Below are 25,624 nucleotides of genomic sequence, written 5' to 3'. Positions count from 1 at the left end.
GAAGGATGGTAGGCTAAAATATTAAAAAGTGACACCAGGGGGCGGAGCAAGATGGCCGAATAGGAACAGCTCCAGTCTCCAACTCCCAACCCGAGCGACACAGAAGACCGGTGATTTCTGCATTCAACTGAGGTACTGGGGTCATCTCACTAGGGAGTGCCGGACAATCGGTGCTGGTCAGCTGCTGCAGCCCGACCAGCGAGAGCCGAAGCAGGGCGAGGCATCGCCTCACCTGGGAAGCGCAAGGGGGAAGGGAATCCCTTTTCCTAGCCAGGGGAACTGAGACACACAAGACCTGGAAAATCAGGTAACTCCCACCCCAATACTGCGCTTTAAGCAAACGGGCACACCAGGAGAATATATCCCACACCTGGCCGGGAGGGTCCCAAGCCCACGGAGCCTCCCTCATTGCTAACACAGCAGTCTGCGATCTAACTGCAAGGCAGCAGCGAGGCTGGGGGAGGGGCGCCCACCATTGCTGAGGCTTAAGTAGGTAAATAAAGCCGCTGGGAAGCTCCAACTGGGTGGAGCTCACAGCAGCTCAAGGAAACCTGCCTGTCTCTGTAGACTCCACCTCTGGGGACAGGGCACAGATAAACAACAACAACAACAAAAGCAGCAGGAACCTCTGCAGACGCAAACGACTCTGTCTGACAGCTTTGAAGACAGCAGTGGATCTCCCAACACGGAGGTTGAGATCTGAGAAGGGACAGACTGCCTGACCCCTGAGTAGCCTAACTGGCAGACATCCCCCACTAGGGGCAGTCTGACACCCCACACCTCACAGGGTGGAGTACACCCCTGAGAGGAAGCTTCCAAAGTAAGAATCAGACAGGTACACTCGCTGTTCAGCAATATTCTATCTTCTGCAACCTCTGCTGCTGATACCCAGGCAAACAGGGTCTGGAGTGGACCTCAAGCAATCTCCAACAGACCTACCGCTGAGGGTCCTGACTGTCAGAAGGAAAACTATCAAACAGGAAGGACACCCACACCAAAACCCCATCAGTACCTCACCATCATCAAAGACCAGAGGCAGATAAAACCACAAAGATGGGGAAAAAGCAGGGCAGAAAAGCTGGAAATTCAAAACATAAGAGCGCATCTCCCCCTGCAAAGGAGCGCAGCCCATCGCCAGCAACGGATCAAAGCTGGTCAGGGAATGACTTTGACGAGATGAGAGAAGAAGGCTTCAGTCTATCAAACTTCTCAGAGCTAAAGGAGGAATTACGTACCCAGCGCAAAGAAACTAAAAATCTTGAAAAAAGAGTGGAAGAATTAACAGCTAGACTAATTAATGCAGAGAAGGTCATAAACGAAATGACAGAGATGAAAACCATGACACGAGAAATACGTAACAAATGCACAAGCTTCAGTAACCGACTCGATCAACTGGAAGAAAGAGTATCAGCGATTGAGGATCAAATGAATGAAATGAAGCGAGAAGAGAAACCAAAAGAAAAAAGAAGAAAAAGAAATGAACAAAGCCTGCAAGAAGTATGGGATTATGTTAAAAGACCAAATCTACGTCTGACTGGGGTGCCTGAAAGTGAGGGGGAAAATGGAACCAAGTTGGAAAACACTATTCAGGATATCATCCAGGAGAACTTCCCCAACCTAGTAGGGCAGGCCAACATTCAAATTCAGGAAATACAGAGAACGCCACAAAGATACTCCTCGAGAAGAACAACTCCAAGACACATAATTGCCAGATTCACCAAAGTTGAAATGAAGGAAAAAATCTTCAGGGCAGCCAGAGAGAAAAGTCGGGTTACCCACAAAGGGAAGCCCATCAGACTAACGGCAGATCTCTCGGCAGAAACTCTACAAGCCAGAAGAGAGTGGGGGCCAATATTCAACATTCTTAAAGAAAAGAATTTTAAACCCAGAATTTCATATCCAGCCAAACTAAGTTTCATCAGTGAAGGAGAAATAAAATCCTTTACACATAAGCAAATGCTTAGAGATTTTGTCACCACCAGGCCTGCCTTACAAGAGACCCTGAAGGAAGCACTAAACATGGAAAGGAACAACCGGTACCAGCCATTGCAAAAACATGCCAAAATGTAAAGACCATCGAGGCTAGGAAGAAATTGCATCAACTAACGAGCAAAATAACCAGTTAATATCATAATGGCAGGATCAAGTTCACACATAACAATATTAACCTTAAATGTTAATGGACTAAATGCTCCATTTAAAAGGAACAGACTGGCAAACTGGATAAAGAATCAAGACCCATCAGTCTGCTGTATTCAGGAGACCCATCTCACATGCAGAGACATACATAGGCTCAAAATAAAGGGATGGAGGAAGATCTACCAAGTAAATGGAGAACAAAAAAAAGCAGGGGTTGCAATCCTAGTCTCTGATAAAACAGACTTTAAACCATCAAAGATCAAAAGAGACAAAGAAGGCCATTACATAATGGTAAAGGGATCAATTCAACAGGAAGAGCTAACTATCCTAAATATATATGCACCCAATACAGGAGCACCCAGATTCATAAAGCAAGTCCTTAGAGACGTACAAAGAGACTTAGACTCCCATACAATAATAATGGGAGACTTCAACACTCCACTGTCAACATTAGACAGATCAACGAGACAGAAAGTTAACAAGGATATCCAGGAATTGAACTCATCTCTGCACCAAGCGGACCTAATAGACATCTATAGAACTCTCCACCCCAAATCAACAGAATATACATTCTTCTCAGCACCACGTCACACTTATTCCAAAATTGACCACATAATTGGAAGTAAAGCACTCCTCAGCAAATGTAAAAGAACAGAAATTATAAGAAACTGTCTCTCAGACCACAGTGCAATCAAACTAGAACTCAGGACTAAGAAACTCAATCAAAAACACTCAACTACATGGAAACTGAACAACCTGCTCCTGAATGACTAATGGGTACATAACGAAATGAAGGCAGAAATAAAGATGTTCTTTGAAACCAATGAGAACAAAGATACAACAGACCAGAATCTCTGGGACACATTTAAAGCAGTGTGTAGAGGGAAATTTATAGCACTAAATGCCCACAAGAGAAAGCAGGAAAGATCTAAAATTGACACTCTAACATCACAATTAAAAGAACTAGAGAGGCAAGAGCAAACACATTCAAAAGCTACCAGAAGGCAAGAAATAACTAAGATCAGAGCAGAACTGAAGGAGATAGAGACACAAAAACCCTCCAAAAAATCAATGAATCCAGGAGTTGGTTTTTTGGAAAGATCAACAAAATTGACAGACCGCTAGCAAGCCTAATAAAGAAGAAAAGAGAGAGGAATCAAATAGACACAATAAAAAATGATAAAGGGGATATCACCACCGACCCCACAGAAATATAAGCTACCATCAGAGAATACTATAAACACCTCTACGCAAATCAACTAGAAAATCTAGAAGAAATGGGTAATTTCCTGGACACTTACACTCTTCCAAGACTAAACCAGGAAGAAGTTGAATCCCTGAATAGACCAATAGCAGGCTCTGAAATTGAGGCAATAATTAATAGCCTACCAACCAAAAAAAGTCCAGGACCAGATGGATTCACAGCTGAATTCTACCAGAGGTACAAGGAGGAGCTGGTACCATTCCTTCTGAAACTATTCCAATCAATAGAAAAAGAGGGAATCCTCCCTAATTCATTTTATGAGGCCAATATCATCCTGATACCAAAGCCTGGCACAGACACAACAAAAAAAGAGAATTTTAGACCAATATCCCTGATGAACATCGATGCAAAAATCCTCAATAAAATACTGGCAAACCGGATTCAGCAGCACATCAAAAAGCTTATCCACCATGATCAAGTGGGCTTCATCCCTGGGATGCAAGGCTGGTTCAACATTCGCAAATCAATAAATGTAATCCAGCATATAAACAGAACCAAAGACAAGAACCACATGATTATCTCAATAGATGCAGAAAAGGCTTTTGACAAAATTCAACAGCCCTTCATGCTAAAAACGCTCAATAAATTCGGTATTGATGGAACGTACCTCAAAATAATAAGAGCTATTTATGACAAACCCACAGCTAATATCATACTGAATGGGCAAAAACTGGAAAAATTCCCTTTGAAAACTGGCACAAGACAGGGATGCCCTCTCTCACCACTCCTATTCAACATAGTGTTGGAAGTTCTGGCTAGGGCAATCAGGCAAGAGAAAGAAATCAAGGGTATTCAGTTAGGAAAAGAAGAAGTCAAATTGTCCCTGTTTGCAGATGACATGTTTGCATATTTAGAAAACCCCATCGTCTCAGCCCAAAATCTCCTTAAGCTGAAAAGCAACTTCAGCAAAGTCTCAGGATACAAAATTAATGTGCAAAAATCACAAGCATTCTTATACACCAGTAACAGACAAACAGAGAGCCAAATCAGGAATGAACTTCCATTCACAATTGCTTCAAAGAGAACAAAATACCCAGGAATCCAACTTACAAGGGATGTAAAGGACCTCTTCAAGGAGAACTACAAACCACTGCTCAGTGAAATCAAAGAGGACACAAACAAATGGAAGAACATACCATGCTCATGGATAGGAAGAATCAATATCGTGAAAATGGCCATACTGCCCAAGGTTATTTATAGATTCAATGCCATCCCCATCAAGCTACCAATGAGTTTCTTCACAGAATTGGAAAAAACTGCTTTAAAGTTCATATGGAACCAAAAAAGAGCCCGCATTGCCAAGACAATCCTAAGTCAAAAGGACAAAGCTGGAGGCGTCACGCTACCTGACTTCAAACTATACTACAAGGCTACAGTAACCAAAACAGCATGGTACTGGTACCAAAACAGAGCTATAGACCAATGGAACAGAACAGAGTCCTCAGAAATAATACCACACATCTACAGCCATCTGATCTTTGACAAACCTGAGAGAAAGAAGAAATGGGGAAAGGATTCCCTATTTAATAAATGGTGCTGGGAAAATTGGCTAGCCATAAGTAGAAAGCTGAAACTGGATCCTTTCCTTACTCCTTATACGAAGATTAATTCAAGATGGATTAGAGACTTAAATGTTAGACCTAATACCATAAAAACCCCAGAAGAAAACCTAGGTAGTAACATTCAGGACATAGGCATGGGCAAGGACTTCATGTCTAAAACACCAAAAGCAACGGCAACAAAAGCCAAAATTGACAAACGGGATCTAATTAAACTAAAGAGCTTCTGCACAACAAAAGAAACTACCATCAGAGTGAACAGGCAACCTACAGAATGGGAGAACATTTTTGCAATCTACTCATCTGACAAAGGGCTAATATACAGAATCTACAAAGAACTCAAATATACAAGAAAAAACAAACAACCCCATCAAAAAGTGGGCAAAGGATATGAACAGACATTTCTCAAAAGAAGACATTCATACAGCCAACAGACACATGAAAAAATGCTCATCATCACTCGCCATCAGAGAAATGCAAATCAAAACCACAATGAGATACCATCTCACACCAGTAAGAATGGCAATCATTAAAAAGTCAGGAAACAACAGGTGCTGGAGAGGATGTGGAGAAATAGGAACACTTTTACACTGTTGGTGGGATTGTAAACTAGTTCAACCATTATGGAAAACAGTATGGCAATTCCTCAAGGATCTAGAACTAGATGTACCATATGACCCAGCCATCCCATTACTGGGTAAAAATATACCCAAAGGATTATAAATCATGCTGCTATAAAGACACATGCACACATATGTTTATTGTGGCACTATTCACAATAGCAAAGACTTGGAATCAACCCAAATGTCCATCTGTGACAGACTGGATTAAGAAAATGTGGCACATATACACCATGGAATACTATGCAGCCATAAAAAAGGATAAGTTTGCGTCCTTTGTAGGGACATGGATGCAGCTGGAAACCATCATTCTCAGCAAACTATCACAAGAACAGAAAACCAACCACCGCATGTTCTCACTCATAGTTGGGAACTGAACAATGAGATCAATTGGACTCGGGAAGGGGAACATCACACACTGGGGCCTATCATGGGGAGGGGGGAGGGGGGAGGGATTGCATTGGCAGTTATACCTGATATAAATGATGAATTGATGGGTGCTGACGAGTTGATGGGTGCAGCACACCAACATGGCACAAGTTAACAAACCTGCACGTTATGCACATGTACCCTAGAACTTTAAGTAAAAAAAAAAAAAAAAAAAGTGACACCATAAAAATTAACTATATCTTTATTTGATAAAATAAAGATATAAAACTATAACTATAGAGATGAGGCTGTTATGTGAAGATTTTTTTGAAAGTTTTATTCTTACACTTTCACAAATTTTACACTTAAATGTTTTACATAGACATTATAAAATCAAGATTTGACTTTTAAAATTTGAGTTTAAAAAATACCCAAATTTTAAGTGTCTCCAAAGAAGATATAAAAAGAAATAAAATTTCTATGAGAATAACAGAGTCTGATACTGATAATCTAACATATATTAGATAAATAATGCAATCAGCAACATATTTATACCATATCTCATCTTCAGAACAGTCAGGGTTCGGATTAGAACTGAACTCTTACACTGATTAAAAATTAAAATTTCTAAGAATGTTTTCTCCTAACCTTTATCAAGAAGTTTAAAAACACTGGTATTAATGCTTTTAAATATGTCTGATATTCAGATTTTTCCTTGCTATATTACCACTAACAGGGATATACTTTAACATATTTGCAGTCACATTTTAAATATAAAATGAGTGACTATTTCCAATAAACATCCATATTTATTGCAGTTTTGCAGGCTTCTAAGAGTGTTAAGTGAGCTATAAGCTTACTCCAGACAACCTAACTTCTGAAGGACCTTTCCAAATGCACAGTTCACAATACCAACGGGTAAAAATCTACCTAAAATTCTTCATCTCAAGAATGCAAACCAGAAAGACTGGGGTTCCACATTCAGCTGATGCTTATGTTAAAATGAAGTGAAGAAAAGGACAAGTTGTTAAAAATCTGGTTTTATTAACTAAACTACTTTTCACATGTCCTCAGGCAATTCCTCCAAAGAAAATATACGGTGAGCTACCACTGAAAGAGGTAAAGTTACTCTCAGATTTCTCCATGAAGCCTTCTATATTAAACCAGCATGAAGGACTAAAACTTACACTATGTATCTGGCAACTCAACTTCTGATGGATAAAAAATTCATAGGAAAATTCATAAGAAAAAAATAGCCAGTATGAGTATCCCTGCTGACTGGCTCTCATTAAGTAACTACTACTGAAGCATATGAAAGAGGCAACATATTCATATCAAGAGTAAAAAGCACCTCTTGGTGACTCCTGCTCTTTCCATTTTAATAGCTGAATGTTACATGTAATGTTAGCAAGAGTGCCTAGAATTTTTTTTTCTTAAGTTCTTTTTTTTTTTTTTTTTTGAGTCGGAATCTTGCTCTGTCACCCAGGCTGGAGTACATTGGCGCAATCTCGGCTTACTGCAAGCTCTGCCTCCCAGGTTCAGGCCATTCTCCTGCCTCAGCCTCCCGAGCAGCTGGGACTACAGGCACCCGCCACCACGCCCGGCTAATTTTTTTTTTTTGTATTTTTAGTAGAGATGGGGTTTCACCGTGTTAGGCAGGATGGTCTCGATCTCCTAACCTCATGATCTGCCTGCCTTGGCCTTCCAAAGTGCTGGGATTACAGGCGTGAGCCACTGCGCCTGGCCCAGGTAAAGTTAATTTCTTATAAAACTCTTAAAGGGTACAATGCAGACCACCTTGCATTGTAACACGAGCTACTTTGCTTACAGCAAAAGGTAATTTTTTTTGGTGCTAAGTAGTAATCATTTTAAGCCAAAATAAAGTCCAAATTTCCTGTAAACTGATATGCAAACCTGATCATTATATCATTTTTTCCCCAGTGTTTTCTTAAAACTCAAATATTGAATCCCTAATCTAAGCTAAGAGGTTGGAATTCTGGGGAACCCATTTATAAAAATGAAAAGGGGTATTAATTACATCAACATGCTGGCCATAAGGTTAAAAACATTCACAATTTCCTCCTCATAATTTTGAGGCTTTTATACATAAGGATTGAAAACCCTTAAAACTTAAGATTTGCATGTCTAGTTTAAGTCTCTATAAAGAGTGCTTACCCAAAGGAGGTTACCAATATGAATTAATTTTTAAAAAACCATGGTTTCTACAACAAATGAAATGCTTACAGCTGAATCAATTTACTCATGGTTAACTACTGAAGCAAAGTATTCTATAATTTAGTACCTTCCCTCCTTCCTCTTTCATTTCTAATTCACGACGCTTGGCAGTCTGCACTTGATAGGTGAGGAACATTAATAAGCAGTAAGAACACGAACTGCCCCTCAGAGCTTTGAGAGTCAGGTCCAGCATGGCCTCATAGAATCATCTAGGCTTTATGTTCAAGTTTTCCATTTGTTCTTTTCGTTCCTTGCTTAGTTTTCAAATCTCCTGTAACTTGTTTGTTTTAACATATTCATATGCCATTATTTTCCTTGTCTAATATACAGGTAAAATTTACATACAGTGAAGTGCACAGATCTTAAGTATATAATGTGATGAGTTCTGATCAATGCATGACTTGTGACACCAAGCCCTTAATATAGAAAGAAGTTCCATCATCCTGAAAGCTCCTCTGAGTCCCCTTAGTCAATCCAAATGCCCAATAAGCAACCTCTCTTATTCCTATCATCATAAATGAATTCTTTCTGATCATAAACTTCACATAAATGAAATACATTATGTACACTTTTGTGTCTGGCTTTTCTGCTCAACAAAATGCTTCTGAGACATACATAGTTGACACTATTAGGAGTTCATTCTTTTATCTTTAATTGCTGAGTAGTATTCTATGGTATGGATATACAATTTGTTTATTTTCCTATTGATAGGTATTTGGCTTGTTTCCAGTTTTTGGCTAGTATGAACAAAGTTGCCATAATAATTCTTGCAAGAAGTCCTATTAAGAACAGCACTGAATTACAGGGCAAGTGAACATTTAACTGTGTAAGAAATGGCCAAAAACAGCAGTTGTAATACTTTACACTCACGCCATCGATGCATGAGTGCCAGTTAATCCATATCCTCACTAACTTGTGGTACTGTCAGGCTATAAGAGCAGCCACTCTGGAGGGTGTGCAGTGCTATCTCATTATGGCTTTACTTTGCCTTTCTCCAGTGACATTTTCCCTAATAATGCTGAGCAGCTTTTCATGACCTTATTGGACATTTATAGATTTTCTTTTGTGAAATGTCTGTTCAAGCCTTTTCCCCATTTTAAAACTGGATTGTCCTTTCATTATTGATTGGTAGTTTGTTATATATTCAGAAAACAAAAAAAAATCTATCGTCAGATAAATGCATCTCAAATCTTTTCTCTTAGTACTGTGGCTGATCTTTTCACATTTTACTTATTTATTTATTTATTTTTTTGTCCAACTATTCCAGCATTACTTGTTGGGAAACTCTTCTCACTAAATTTTAATTTGTTTTAGAAAATATCTTTTTTATTGAAATGTTATTTTTGTAAGCATGTAATATTTTTATTAAAACTTCCCAGTTTTAATTTCAAATATGGTAAATAGCGAGAGACATAATCCATATAAATAAAAGTCCTTTGGGATCATCATACTTTTTTTTTTTTTTTGAGATGGAGTTTCGCTCTAGTCACCTAGGCTGGAGTGCTCTGGTGTGATCTCGGCTCACTGCAACCTCTGCCTCCCAGGTTCAAGCAATTCTCCTGCCCCAGTCTCCCCTGTGTAGCTAGATTACAGCTACAGAGTAGAGTCCTTAGCTAGGATTACAGCTACAGAGTGACAGGCACCTGCCACCACGCCCAGCTAATTTTGGTATTTTTAGTAGAGACGGGGTTTTACCATGTTGGCCAGGCTGGTCTTGAACTCCTGACCTCAAGTGATCCACCAGCCTCAGTTTCCCAACGTGCTGGGATTACAGGCTTGAGCCACTGTGCCCAGCTGATCATCATACTTTGTGAAGCATGTAAAAGGGTCCCAGAAGCAAAAACTCTAACAAGCACTGCTTTGGATGAGCCATGTGTGCTCTTATCTACAACCAGCCCACGCGCCTCCCCCGTGACACGCCTCACCTTCCTCAAGGACATCAAGCCAGGTTCCTTTAGGGATCCTCTCTATTGTACATCTGTCTGGATTCATGCTAAAACACCACCATTTTTTCATGACTTTTGCAAATGTCACCATGGCAGAAGAGATGAATAATGTCTTCACATTCTTGTGAAAACACTTTTGACTCTGAGCACACTCCCTGGTAGAGCCCCTGGGACTGTTCTTGAGGGCTCCATGATCCACTACACTATTCTGCTCTGGCTTTCAAAAACTATGTAAGACACCGACTCCAGGCAAAAAATTTTGTCCCTTCACACTTTTTAGGATTAGAATGAAGGCAGTAAATAATAACTAAAAAAGCTAAGGACTTAGAGACATTCTGAGATTCACAGTCATAATTATCCTAGAAGCTATGTGACTGTGGAGAAGTCAGATTATTTTCTCTGTGTTTCAGTTTTCACATCTATAAAAGGGAATAATACCACCCACTTCAGAGAAATTTCTAGATTATTAAGAAGCTTCTCAAAGTATCGTATGGTGCTACACAAATGTTTCTAATTTTTTATCTCAAACATCTTGTGATTACAGTAACCAAAGATAAGAAAACCTAGTAAAGATGTTGATAGCATAAGAGAAGGTACAGTTTAAGTTGAAGAAACAGTGGCCCAGAGAAAATGTGCCATTAGGATTTCAGAATGAACTGCAAAATACCGCACAGAACTTCAAGTAGAATCTAATCGTACATACCACTATTTGACATTTGAAAGAGATTGTTCTTTTCAAACTTCTTGAAAACACTTCCTTTAATTTCAACAAACTGAAACAGTAAACAGAAATATCATCTTTATGATTATAACAATTTAAAAAGTGGACTTGCTTCCTATAAAACTTCCGGGAAAACAACATACAGAACAAAGAATTTTATCCCACCCAGAGTATTGCAGCTGAAATGCCCATATAACTTCAAAAATGTAAGATAAATCTCATACTTACATTATTAGACATCATGATAGTAAGCAAAGACTTGTTGTGTGAGTTAAAAGCTACATTGAGAGTTGTTGCTTGAACCATTATAAGAATTGCATGCAAAACTAATAGAAGGTCAAGGAAAAAACTTAAATTTGCTTTCATATTATTACTGATACTACAAAATTTTGAAAGTGAATAATAAAGAAAGAAGATGACTTTCTTTTCTAAATCGTCTTACGTAAGTATTGTATTATCTTCATAATTTCCCTATTAGCTATAGTTGATATAAATTTGACAGGATATCCACGTGAAATGAACAAAAGTGGAAATGTACCTCTACACATTCATTTATTTAGAACATGAATCCTTTGGAACAGGGTTGTTTTGTTCTTTCCGTATCTCTGGCACTTGGCACAGTGCTCAGGAAATAGGCCCTCAAAAAAGTTTGTTAAGTAAATGGAATAAATTATGGTAAATACTGAAAAAAGAGAATAAGACATACACATTCTGAATTAAGATAATTTGCAATGTAAAAAAGAAAGCACAAACTATAAGTCTGGAAGTGATTTTCTTCCCTGATTCTTCAGGAAATGTGGAATGTAAGGCAGTAAGAAATATCTGATAATTAAGATTCTTCTTCATATGTCATTTTGAAGATATCCATAAACTGCAGAATTACATTTGTATTACATACAGAATAGTTAATTTATATCTAAGAGTGGTAACTGCTTTACTCCATTAAAACTGGAACAAGCTTCTACCCTCACAGGTATCTTCCTACTTGGTTCTTTAACTTTCCAAGTATTAACCCAATTTCTTTCAAGTGTCACTCTTACAGAGATAGAAAAAAAAAGTGACACATTCTTGTGAATGAGTCCTGACTTCACATGGAACTTAAAAGTAGGAACGTGTGTTATAAATATGTAGGGGTACACACAAACATGTACACTGCTTATGTAATAAAGCATTTACTCTCCAATAGAAAAGCTTTAAGCCAGGGATGAATACACAAACATACAAAACCACCAAAACTCCTCCCAACCAATTTCACATTTTGCTTTTAGATAAATTCTATGCATTTTAAGCCCAAGGTTATAAAAAAAAATTCCTGGATTTAAGATAACTTCAAGAAAAATTCTAATATAAGTATCAAAAATTACATAGATCTATGTAAATGTAATGTATGTATAAAAATATGCTGCCTTTTTATTATAAAATTCTTCCCTATAATCAGTTACACTGCAAATAGAACTGTTTTCCAGCAGCTCAAAGAATAACGCATACATGAGGCTCCTTAAATTAATTACAATTACGACAACCAATTTCTCAACAGAACACAGATATTTCACATTAATCTTCAGGATACATACATTATTTATATGTCTTTAAATCTATGAAATGGCTAACCAAATAAAATAAGGTAGACTATGCATTAACTGTTGGAAATTTCCAGTAAGTCTATAAGGATACAGACATAGAGAACAGCCATGAAAAAGTGAGGAATCACCCCAATGTGGGCTCTTTTTCTTTCTTTAGGTTCTGTTGCTGTCCAATAGAGAGCATCTAATATATCTTGTCCAAAAGATGAAAACAGACGATCAGCTACCTAAAAAAGAAAAATGACTTGTAAGATGTTTCTTAATATTCCATTTAAATATGTCATTAAAATTGAGATATAGCTCAAATCCTGGAGATCTACTAGGATTTAAAATCCTAGTAGAAGGCAAGCTAAAGAAGAGTGAAGATATTTGTTTACTTATTCACTCACATTTCTTTATTCTTTAACAAATAGTAAGTGCTAAAATATGTATAGAATTTCAATCAGACTGTCTAATTAGCTATGTTTGTAACAAAGAAAGTCTTAAATAGTGGCAAAAATAAAAGGGGTGGGCACATCTGGCCAGGCGTGGTGGCTCACGCCTGTAATCCCAGCACTTTGGGAGGCCGAGGCGGGCGGATCATGAGGTCAGGAGATTGAGACTACCCAGGCTAACACAGTGAAAAGCCGTCTCTACTAAAAATACAAAAAATTAGGCGGGCATGGTGGCGGGCGCCTGTAGTCCCAGCTACTCAGGAGGCTGAGGCAGGAGAATGGCATGAACCCGGGAGGCGGAGCTTGCAGTGAGCCGAGATTGCGCCACTGCACTCCAGCCTGGGCGACAAAGTGAGGCTCTGTCTCAACAACAACAACAACAAATTAAAAAAAAAAAAAAAAAGGTGGGGGGGTGAGCACACCAAAATCATGGTTCCTCTGGTTTTACCACTTTAAATTCAAACGCAGGATTCAAATTTAGGACAAATATATCATTTGACCCACTCATATCTAATATTTGCAAACGATGGTAACTGTATTTTTTAAAGGTTTTTATATGGAATAAAATATGCAGATTTACTTCCTAACCATATTTTCTGGTATCAGTCTCCTTGAATACAGTATAACAAGTAAAAAGTGACACATAAAATGGAGAAAAGGAGGGCATGATATTCAGGATTCAGTTTGAATGCCACATCCTAACAGAGGCATTTTCCAGACCATCCAATCTCTTGTGGCTCCTATGATCTCTACTGCATTAGTCTGTTCTTTTTCATCATACAATATATCATTTCCTAATATCTCCTTGTTTATTGTCTATCTCTCACCTGTAGAATATAAGCTCCATGAGAATAGGCTGGTTCATCTGTGAGTATTCAGGGTCTAAGATGCTTGGCATGCAGCAAGTGCCAACTAAAGATCTGCTGAATGAATAACAGCTACCATTTAGGGAGCTCCTAACATGGGCCTGATATTGTGCTAAACCCTTTCTATGTGGGGTCTATTTAATCCTCATAATCTCCCTAGTGTCTCCACTTTACAGATGAGAAACTGAGGATTAGAGATATTCAGTAACAGTAACTATGTCCAGGATAACCAGGTAATAAAGGAAGGACTAGGATTTGGTCAGAGGTGGTTTGCCTCTAGACCAGAGCATGGACTCTTATCCACTGTGTTTAAGCCACCTCATCAATTATGGTCTACAATGTGAATACATATATAAATCATTTTAATCAGCAATTCATGGATCCTTTTTCTTGGCCTATTTTCTGGTAACAATACTACTACTACCTTGAGAGGGCTTTGTAAGTCAGGGGACAGGGAGAAACCCTCGCACTTTCCAATCTCCTAAGATGGAAAGCCTACGAAGGAGAGACTAGAAGGGCAGCAGCGACAAGAGCAAGGCAGAGAGAAGGGGGAATAGCGAATGAGGTCTAGACTCTTTCTATGAGAAGGAAGGGAGAACAAGATGAGCTATTCTGTTTCAGGAACTTTGTTCCCATCCACCCCTAGGCAACCTACTTGTTGGGGCAAAGTGTACATGCAGCAAGCCTAGAATCAGGAAGCTGGGGTATGGTTTTTTTTTTTTTTTTTTTTGAGGCGGAGTCTCGCTCTGTAGCCCAGACTGGAGTGCAGTGGCCGGATCTCAGCTCACTGCAAGCTCCGCCTCCCGGGTTTACGCCATTCCCCTGCCTCAGCCTCTCGAGTAGCTGGGACTACAGGCGCCCGCCACCTCGCCCGGCTAGTTTTTGTATTTTTTTTTTTTAGTAGAGACGGGGTTTCACCGTGTTAGCCAGGATGGTCTCGATCTCCTGACCTCGTGATCCGCCTGTCTCGGCCTCCCAAAGTGCTGGGATTACAGGCTTGAGCCACCGCGCCCGGCCTGGGGTATGGTTTTAAAACATCTTGGTCTTGAATTTAGGAGGTACCAGAAGGTTAGAGCTCCATGGCTTCTTTGAAGAGATGGAGAGTCCTTGTCTACCACAGCAATGCAGCTTCAGAGCAAAAAGGCCAGCAGCCCCCACCCCATCTGTCCTCTCACTAGGAAAAATCTCTTCATGGCTAATTAAAAAGATAAATAGACCTTATTTGTATCCCCCCAAAAATAAAATACAAAAATGCAATTTGAATTTCTTTTTTTTCCCGAGATGGAGTCTCGCTCTGTTACCCAGGCTGGGGTGCCGTGGGATGACTTCAGCTCACTACACAACCTCCACCTCCAGGGTTCATGTGATCCTCCTGCCTCAGCCTCCTGAGTAGCTGGGATTACAGGCACATGCCACCAGGCACGGCTAATTTTTGTATTTTTAGTAGAGACGGGGTTTCACCATGTTGGTCAGTCTGATCTTGGACTCCTAACCTCAGGTGATCTGCCCGCCTCAGCCTCCCCAAGTGCTAGGATTACAGGTGTGGGCCACTGTGCCAACCTGCAATTTGAATTTCAAAGTTTATTATATAATTTAGGTAGCTTACTATTTAAAAAACTTATGAATATTTGGCTTATAAAGCAAAGCAGTTTTTTGCAAAGTGAATATATGTCAGCTCAACTTATTTTTTACATAAATGCAGATTTTCATATGCTGAATGCTTTAAAGTGAGACGTATTGTACTAAAAACATTAAGTACTTACAAAAATTGGGAACTTATATTTATTTGCCCTACGTAAAGATTTGAATTTAAACGTGCAATTTAAAATGTGTATTTCTTATAGCAAACATACACATAATCATAACATTTAACTCATAATTTAAAGTTCTAGCATGGGTTTCTAATGAAGTTGTGAAACTAATTTTCCTAGCACTTGACAATTTGGATACTCAAGGGGGTACTAGTTCTAAAATGTCTGGGCAGCAAGACACTTCTCAGCCTACGTGAGGACACACCATGCCTGCCTACTTGCCACCAGAGGTATGCCCCAGACCAGCAGCATGAGCCCCACCGCTTGAGAAATGCAGATTCTCCAGACCCAGCCTAGATCTCCTAAATAAGAATCCATGTTTAACAAGAGCCCCCAAGTGATGATAGCACAGTAAAGGCCAGAAGCATCACAACTAGAGTCTGCAGAGCATTCTTGACTCTCAGGTACCTTCAGAATTGGAAGACTTGAAGCTGAGTGCCCTGGCCAGGCCTGTGCAGGGTAAGCGAGGTCCTTACCTCCAGCATGTTGTATATGATGTAGAGCTTGATGACGGACTGCCCCCTTATCAGGTGGTACATCATAGAGTAGTCAACATAGTGCATCATAAAATAGCAGATGACCAAAATGACACCCTTCAAAATGTCACACACCTGGGCAGGCTGAAGCAAACGTCTGTCCCTGAAACATACAAGAAGTAATAAAAATGTAAGTTTTACTCTGTATGTTCTCACAAAAACAATAATCTTTACTTGATATACACTGGCATACAAAGGTAAAAATAAGAATTACGTTGATCTTTTAAAAACTTCAAACAAGGGAAGTTAAACTACATGACTACTCGACAGTGTAAAATTTTCTGTCCAAGTATAGAATGTAAAGATTTTAAGTGAGAATTACTATTAGATGTTGGCAATCTTAACAAATGAACACAGAGGGCAGGTATCTACTGATAGGGTGCTTTCGAGCAACAGATTTCCACCATTATGGCATAAACCTTTAACTAATCATACATCTCTGCATGCAGCCCGCTGGATCAGCCCTTTTCACACAATGCTACATTCTATGCATACTGCTCTGCATCTTGTACTTAATGGCATAACATTCCATATAAGTTCATCAGGAGTTCCTATTTTTATGGCAGCATAGTGTTCCACTATGTGGATGAACTATAATTTATTCAACGTACCACGGACAGATTTCTAGTCTTTTGCAATTATAAGCCATGATGCAATGTACATGCCATGTCTCATATATGAAAGTGTATCTGTAGGATAAATTCCTGAAATTGGAATTCCAAGGTTATATTCACTTGAAATTTTGACAGAAACAGCTGAACTGCCCACTGTGCTGTACAGGGTACAGTTTATACCTTAACTAGCAATGTCAGGAGAAAGCCTGTAGCCCAGGGCACTGATATAGTGTTTGATTAACTTTTGGATCTTTGCCAGTCTCATTGGTGGAAAATTGTACACAGTGTAGTTTTAACGTTAATTTCTATCATTAGGAAACTAAACATCTTTCCACATATTTAACAGTTAATTATATTTCATGCGAACACTCCCTATCTTTTTTGTACTGGTTTATAGGACAGCTTTTGTATTACAGATGTTAGTCCTATGTGACTTCAGTCGAAATTTTTTTTCATAATTAATATGAGCAGAATAATCACTCCTCACTTCTGAGGTTAGAGTATAAAGAGCTAAACCTAAATTGTGAAAGGAACCATCTTAATAAGACAGAGCAAAACATACATTAGAAAAGAAGAAATTACGATTTCTTCCACTGGATTTAAAATTCTTGTGACAAGAATGGGAAAGATACCTTCTCTTTGCCTGTCGTAGGCTGACTCCTCAGGACAGAAAATGCTGCCTCTTGTTTTGGCAGTTTGTATGCATAGTGCAATCAATAAAGCAGCCCGAGTATTTTGTTTTAGGAGCTACAGAATCTCTTCATTTCCACCAATTGTGACAATGTTCTAAGCAACAATACAGGGGTGGGCTCATTTTCTAACTGGCCATTGGCCGTCTGAGTCGTCAATGTATTTGATATTCCTTGGCTACATATTCTCCAGACCTCTTTCCTAATGCTTTTCCTCCAAAGATCTTTGTGGAGTTTAACAAGGAACTTGCAAATCTTCCAAATTGCTACTTGAAACATTGCTTTATATGGTCACAATGATGCGCTACCAATCCTGTGAGCAGTTGTTACAGAAACTCATTCTTGTTTTCTACAATGTGCACTGTATGATGTTTTCAGTTAGATATGAATTTGGCTTATCTATTTACAGACAGAATGTAAGATACTGCAGAAGTTCTGAAAGCAGGCCAATTCTGTGAAGACTGTTCACCAAGGGCTAAAGGTGGCTGGACATACACTGGGCTGGACCAATGAGCCTAAACAAGAGCGAGGTCAGAATTTGTCTAAGTCAGATCACATGACTTAAGATGGGTATGAAAAGCCAAGTAAAATTATTCTGAGCAGTTGAAGTTAAGGCTTTGGGAAAAATTGCATCAAGGACAAAGTTGATCAATCTCTATCATTATTTCTCTTTCACCATGACTTTCTTTTATCCAATGCTGTTCCTCTTTCTCCCACAGAGAAAAAAAGAGACCTTTTTCTCCTCAGGGAACAAAGAATGCCCTTCATCTCCTAACTCCCAGCCAACCAGCCCAGAGCACAGATCTCTGCCAAGGACTATCTGAATATCAAGGTAATTTCCTCCCTCCATCCCTACAAGACTGAAAATGGAAGACCTATTATACCTGCTAAGAATTGGATCTTGATCCCTTAAACTTATTTCTCATCCAAACACTGAGAAGAGGAGACATTTTGAACACTTGTGAGCTCCCGGCCTTGGTGTGACTGTCTCCACTTGGGCAGCAGGGAACAAATGGTGAGCCACCAGCCCCCACTCAGAAGTGTGGCACAGCTCAGCATATATTGAAAGTCACACATCACCAACAGTCACGGGCTTTTGTGTTCAAAGACTGCAAATCATGTTTATAAATTAAATGATATGAACTAAAAGTAGGGTAGTATTAATTTGTATTAATTATAAAAATAATTTTGATAACTAATTAAAGTAGAAAACTATACCTAGAGCTTTTGGTATTAGATGGCATCTCCTTAGTTGAGTGATCTCAGTCAGAGCAATTTTATTTAAGAGACAAAGGGCTTTTAAGTATATATCCAATTGTGTTTCTTTATATACATATTTGGAATCAAAGAACAATGTGTTAGTATATCAACGAAGGAACAGTATATTTAATACAAGCCAGAGTTAGAAATTAGATCTACCAAACATTGGAAATACATATCCCAAAATGATATAATACCACACTTTTTGAAACAAGCTGACAAATTAACAAAGAAAAGTTGTAGAAACACCTAATGCTACAATTCAGTTACTATGTGGCAGGCACTATTCTAGACAATCCACATATATTCCTTTTAGTGTTCACAATAATCCTATTTATTTAATCATCTCAGTTTTACAAATGAGCCAAGGGACAGTCAAGAACACGCCTGTGGTTGCACAGTGACTAAGTTCCCACATGGTGCAGCAGGGATAGAAACTTGGCAATCTGGCTCCAGAAGGCATGCTCTTCAGAACCATTTGCATTCTGGACTTTTTAAAACAGAACTTCTAAACTTGCAGGAATCAACAACTCAGAACCTATTATCTTTCCGTAAAATTTAACACTGCATACTTTATCACTGTACTGCAATCTCATCTGAATAAATTGCTGTACAAAAAAACAAACCTATTTATCACTTGGTCTTTATTTCTAAAAATGACTGCAAAAAAACCTGGACTATATGATATGTATATGATATACACATATTGAATTCACTGCTTTCTGTGCACCCCCTGCTCTGGTGAAAGTGTTCCATCCATTGCTAACATCATAATTGGTTGCTGCAGGGATGACTGTGGTTTTCAGAACTAAGGAATATTATTCAAATAAAGAATAAAAGAAGCAGAATCTTTAAAAACAAGGGTCTTGTTTTCTTTCTTTTTTTTTTTTTGTATTTTTAGTAGAGACGGGGTTTCACCATGTTGGCCAGGCTGGTCTTGAACGCCTGACCTCAGGTGATCCACCTGTCTCAGCCTCCCAAAATGCTGGGATTACAGGCTTGAGCCACCGCACCTGGAAAGGGTCTTGTTTTCATATAAACGTCCTTGTTAACAAAAAGGAAAGGCTGCCAAAATAAAAAATTGTTTCTAAGGTGGCATCTTAAAAGACAGCTGTATGTACCACAGCCTCTTTCTAAGAAAAGACCTAACCTCACAAATAAGTTTACCTGGTTAAAACAACTTGAACCAATCAGCTTATTTGTTCCTTCTCTGCCAGGATATTTTTAGATGACTATCTGATAAGCACTTCAAACTCCCTAAGAAGCTTATCCAAGGCCCTGCCATTCAACCCTGAATTGGCTTTTGAAAAATACTTTCATGCTAAAGTTCTTATAAACGGCTAAGTGGTGGTTACTGGCAATTCACCTTGCAAATGATGAAAATCCCATACGAAAGCATAAAAAAAAGAAATATACTATTGGGCAAAGTGAAAAACCTGCTAATCTAATTTGCAGCTTTGGGTGTACGTCATCACACAAGTAGTATTACATCAGATATTTAATAGAACTTAAACATTTTTCAAAACAAGACATTTAAACAGAATTCTTTTAAAAATTTCTAGTAAAACCAACCTTAGAGAAACCAAATTTGCTACATTCCTAAATTTTATTTTTTATCCTTACAAACATTTCCATTTCCATTGTGTTTTTAGCAACTGTACAATTTTACATTGTACAATTTACCAATTAGAGCATCTCCAGTTGTTTCGAAGGGCTCATAGATTTAGAGAAACCGAATTATACAGTAGAGAAAGACGATCAAGGGTAAGCTTTCTCCTTCTCCTCTTTAGTGGAAGATAATACGCTAACTGTGATTAAAGTAAAATCTGGTAGTGGACAGAAAGATCAAGAAGGAAGACATGGCACCAAAAATGAGCGAGAAAAATGGGAGAATCCCTGCATAGTTATTGCAAATCAGTGTTGAAACATGCCAGAATATTAGCATGAGTCATTTCATTACAAAATACATAGACTAGATCTCTCGCTCTCTCTCAGTATTTTCAGCCATTTGTGGTATAATTAAAAGAGTGAAGAAACACAAGCACTACTGAAATAAAAATGCAAAATACTTAATATGGTTTTATTTTTGAAAGTGAAGTCCTTTTATAATTTTAAAGTAAACTGGAATAAAGTAGTGAAAATCAAGATGTTTTCCTCAATTAGAAAATTAAGTATCTTAAATCTTAAGTTTGACTGACATATAACAGAAAAATAAATACTTAACATAAATGGAATGATTCAAACCATTTCTTAAACTTTAATTTCAAACTATACCAGAAAAAAAAAACTGTTTTTATAAAGCTATGTTCACAATTTTAGTAATGCAAAATAAAAACTGCTTATATGGAAGGAATTAAGCTCAGCCAATTTCTGTGGCTTTGGGGATGAGGTATTTGCTAAGTCTAAGCTAATATGTGTAAAGATCACTTCTGAGTGGATTTTCATGTTAGGTGAAATCACAGTCAAATCCTTCACAAAGAAATGTGGACAAAGCTTTAAGACCAAGTAAAGATGCTATTTTGAAAAGGACAGGGATCCACATTTTCTTCCGTATGTTTCTATCCGCTAATGGTTACATTTGCCTATCCTGTTTACTTTTGCGTTTAATGAATGTCAATTTGGCCAAGAGTATAGAAGGAAAAATCAGGGTTTACTCACCACAAGGAGTCCCTGTGCCACCACATTCCATTCTATAAAGGAAGTGAAAGTGCTCCTCCCTTCGGTCTGATTTACGAGAGAGAAAGAAAGAGAGAAGGTTGTAATGTTGCTACGCTACTTAGAGCTCCATGGTGAGGAAACGGGACAATAAAACCTGGCGTTACGAAGACTTTTTAATAACAACAAATATATTGTTCTCAACAAATAAGCCACATAGATCAGCCCTGGTAAAAGGAAGTAAAAGGCATATTTGTTTCCCTAGAGGAAGTTACCAAGAGCTCTCCCTACTTGTGCTACAGTGGCTACAGTGGTGGCATCAATCACTTAGGCCAAAATCAAGGCTTAATTTTGTCTAAAAAGAGAAAAATCTATTATAACATACAGGTGAAGTTAATCTTGGGTAGAACTATTTCTAAAGAGGTAAGGCATACGAAGGAAACTCAAAAGGTTAGGAAACTCTCAAGCAATTGAAATTCATAATTCTGGGAGACAAGAGCTCTCCCATGGGATAAATTCTCAAAAGAAAATGATACTATTGCCTCTTCAACCAAGAAAAATAAAAGCCTGTGAAGCCTCATGTGAGAGTTATGCCTAAAGCCGGGCCAGGGGTCAGAACATTTGCTCACACATATTTTAGTTGCTCTAATGGTAAAAAAACAAAAACCAAAAAACACTCCGGCATTTATTACTTAAGCCTGTTCAACTCACGTTATCACTTTCTAAAATGTTTCAGTAAAGTTTTCTCAACAATAATTCAGTTCTTAGTACCAGGCTATATCAATTTTCTCTATAATCTTCTTTAACTTTTAACTCACGTGACTGAGAATTCTAAAGCACAAAACGAAGTCACAAATTTTAGGAGAATAGAGGGCTGACAAAAATGCCAGGTAAATCAAATGTACATAATTAGCTATTTTTCATTTAATTCTACAAGTAAATTTGGAAAAAGGATGTTTGGTACCTCTAACATAATATAAAGCAGTCTGCTTTTCTGAAAAACAAAAATTATATTATTCTTTCAAGGAATAGATACTTCATAGAATAAATCAAAACTTTGTTCTGTTTTATATGCCATGAATCATTAAAAAGATCCTAGTTCAAGAAGTTTCTCAAATGATTTCTAAAATCACAACTACTCTTATCTGGGAAAGAGGGAAGATATACATAAGTGAATCTGCTTTTAAATAATTTAGATGCATTTGCTAATTTTTTTTAAGTCTACAACAAAGCATTTGGGGGCAAAGATTTTTCAAGGTTGTTAATTCATCAGAAACAATTTCAATGAAGTATTCTTCAGATCACCGAGGACAGACATAAACTTTTAGGGAGGGAGTGCATCCTTGGCAAACACCACATACAAATACAACTCCAGATAATTACCCTGCCAACATCTCAAAATGAACAGTACTTAAATAACAGGGTCAAAGCCAGCAAAACACCCTGCTGGATGAGCCATCATGATGAAGGCTGGGTTTACTTAAGGCACTGTAGAACCACCCTTGTCCTCAGCCTTAGTGAAGGGACAGGGTCTTTATTTTACTTTGCAAAAACCATGACAAGTTTGTAGAAGATCTACAAATAGGTTCAAATATTAAGTTATGAAGCAGAGAACACGGGGGTATATGTGCTTTAAAAAGCTTCTCACAAATGCTGTATAAGATGTAAATCTGCAAACAGATGAGGTGAGAACACTGATCTCCAATATAAAAAGAAGGCAATAATTTACATTACTGAAGTGATACTGAACCAAACAGTTCTAGAGACTGCAAAGAGTTAACTGTTTCCATGTCAGCATCGTGATTAATTTGACAAATGGACTGTTTCCTCCCTTTTGTGAAAACAATTTCAAAGAACAAAGAGACTAGGAAGACAGTAAGTTTTTATGGAAAGAAGACTGAAATACAGGAGAGTGAAAAAAGAAACCATTACTAAAAAAACTGCAATCAACTTCTTTGCTGGTCTATTTCACTTCTTCTTATTTCTATGAAACAAAGTCAGACTGAAGGAAAGAGCACTTTTTGCTTGCTGAAAAGGATGGAACATGACATCACTATAGGCAAGACAAATCGAATAATCTTTAATCGAAGTAGAAAACACTGGAATAAAAACTATCAGAAGGCAAAATCTGGCTATTTCTAAATAATCATTTGGTAAACCTAAAAAGTATTTTTATATTCCTAAAATATTTGAAAGGTCTTAGACTTAACATTAACAATAGCTTTGTTTAATGTAACTTTCACCTTATCAAATAGTTCAAGTTTTGTGACTTTAAAAATAATGCTCAGAGATATTTTCTAAATTACTCAAAGAAACAAAAACTGCAAACTATATTACTGTAAGCACAAATTACTCAATTTTAACAAAACATACTTAAGGCACTAAGACATTAGGCAGGATTTTCCTATTCAGTGTAACTTGGCTGTCCTCAAAGCATCTAAAATTGCCTGAACTCTGTTTCATTTAAAATTTAAATGAAAATATAAGTTTCATTTAAACTCCTATCATTTAAAACTGTTGAAACTGTTACATAATTTTAACTGCATTTCACGTTTTTTATACATGCAAGTATTTATTAGTGAGAGCATGAAATTAATTTTTAGTTACTCCAAAGCAGAAACAGCAAGAAGTGTTTGCAGGGGAAATCCTCAATGGAGTCTTAAATGTAGTGTGTAACAGGCTGCCCTCTAGTGTCATTTTAGCTTAATTTTGAAAGTAGAAAACATCTTATTTTCAAATGCTACTCAAACAAATTTAGATTCAAAGTATTTCAAACTAATGTAAGAAAGCAATCATCTTATGTGCTACAAAAAAAAAAAAAAAAATCTTAAAGTATCTAAAACAGGTTAGAGGTAAACTAGTAAAGTGAATACTGGAAGAGGATTTAAGATTTCCCAGTTCCCTGCAACACCTTTTAATTTTCAGAACAAACACTTTAAGACTTTATTTATTTATTTATTTATTTATTTTTTTTTTGAGGCAGAGTCTCGCTCTGTCGCCCAGGCTGGAGTGCAGTGGCCGGATCTCAGCTCACTGCAAGCTCCGCCTCCCGGGTTCCCGCCATTCTCCTGCCTCAGCCTCCCGAGTAGCTGGGACTACAGGCGCCCGCCACCTCGCCCGGCTCGTTTTTTTGTATTTTTTTAGTAGAGACGGGGTTTCACTGTTAGCCAGGATGGTCTCGATCTCCTGACCTCGTGATCCGCCCGTCTCGGCCTCCCAAAGTGCTGGGATTACAGGCTTGAGCCACCGCGCCCGGCCAAGACTTTATTTTTTTTTAAAGAGACAGAATCTTGCTGTGTTACCCAGGACAGAATGCAGTGGTGCAATCACAGCTTACTGCAGCCTCGAATTCCTGGGCTCGAGGAATCCTCCCACCTCAGCCTCCCAAGTAGCTGGGACTACACGTGTGTGCCATCACACCTGGCTAATTTTTTATTTTTTGGTAGAGACAGGGTCTCGTTATGTTGCCCAGGCTAGTCTTAACTCCCAGCCTCAAGCTTCCCTCCCACCTCGGCCTCCCAAAGTTCTGGGATGACAGGTGTGTACCACCGTGCTGGTCTAGAAGACTCTTTTAACACTACTTTATGTGCCCTGTTCTTCCATGTAACAGGGGCTATGCAGAAATGAACTTGAGTGCAGGACAGTTTTAGATACCTGTACAATATAACAAGGTAGAACTTCAAACAACTGTCCCCAAAGAGAGACCCTTGGGATCATTGGCAAATCACCACTGTTACTTAGTATACCTCATATATGTGCTAACCAATGTCCAAGGAAGGGAACACTCCAGAAGGAATATAGTCATTAGCTTATCTATCATTTTAATGTTCTTTTTTGTTTGTTTGTTTGTTTTTGAGACGGAGTCTCGCTCTGTCGCCCAGGCTGGAGTGCAGTGGCCGGATCTCAGCTCACTGCAAGCTCCGCCTCCCGGGTTTACGCCATTCTCCTGCCTCAGCCTCCCGAGTAGCTGGGACTACAAGCGCCCGCCACCTCGCCCGGCTAGTTTTTTATATTTTTTAGTAGAGACGGGGTTTCACCGGGTTAGCCAGGATGGTCTCGATCTCCTGACCTTGTGATCCGCCCGTCTCAGCCTCCCAAAGTGCTGGGATTACAGGCTTGAGCCACCGCGCCCGGCCCATTTTAATGTTTTATCACATTGTGCCAACAGCCACTGAGCACATGACATGTCTTTAAAAGCCATCCACATAAAGATGGCTAGAACATGAACTTGATGCACATTGTTGATCAAAGAATAACTAAAAAGTAATGTAGCTCATAATGTAGATGTGAAAAGTCCTACATAGTATTAGTTTATTTTCTTTC

General features: G+C 38.5%; 1 protein-coding gene across 2 annotated transcripts in view; it reads right to left on the bottom strand.

The window, feature by feature from the left end:
• TAPT1 (transmembrane anterior posterior transformation 1) overlaps positions 1 to 25,624 on the bottom strand; it is a 76,784-nt gene that overhangs the window by 22,086 nt on the left and 29,074 nt on the right. For both annotated transcript variants that reach the window (XR_747394.2, XM_010358134.2), the window contains exons 4-7: positions 16,024 to 16,186; positions 12,528 to 12,663; positions 11,082 to 11,179; positions 10,836 to 10,905 (exon numbers count right to left, since the gene is read on the bottom strand). Coding sequence is in view for 1 of the 2 variants with exons in the window: in XM_010358134.2 (XP_010356436.2) it covers positions 10,836 to 10,905; positions 11,082 to 11,179; positions 12,528 to 12,663; positions 16,024 to 16,186 (467 nt within the window). In the remaining variant the exon portion in view is untranslated. The remainder of the gene's footprint in view (positions 1 to 10,835; positions 10,906 to 11,081; positions 11,180 to 12,527; positions 12,664 to 16,023; positions 16,187 to 25,624) is intronic.

Source organism: Rhinopithecus roxellana, chromosome 2, assembly GCF_007565055.1.
Source record: "Rhinopithecus roxellana isolate Shanxi Qingling chromosome 2, ASM756505v1, whole genome shotgun sequence".
Taxonomy (NCBI): Eukaryota; Metazoa; Chordata; class Mammalia; order Primates; family Cercopithecidae; genus Rhinopithecus; species Rhinopithecus roxellana.
This window is presented reverse-complemented; position numbering and strand designations above follow the sequence as displayed.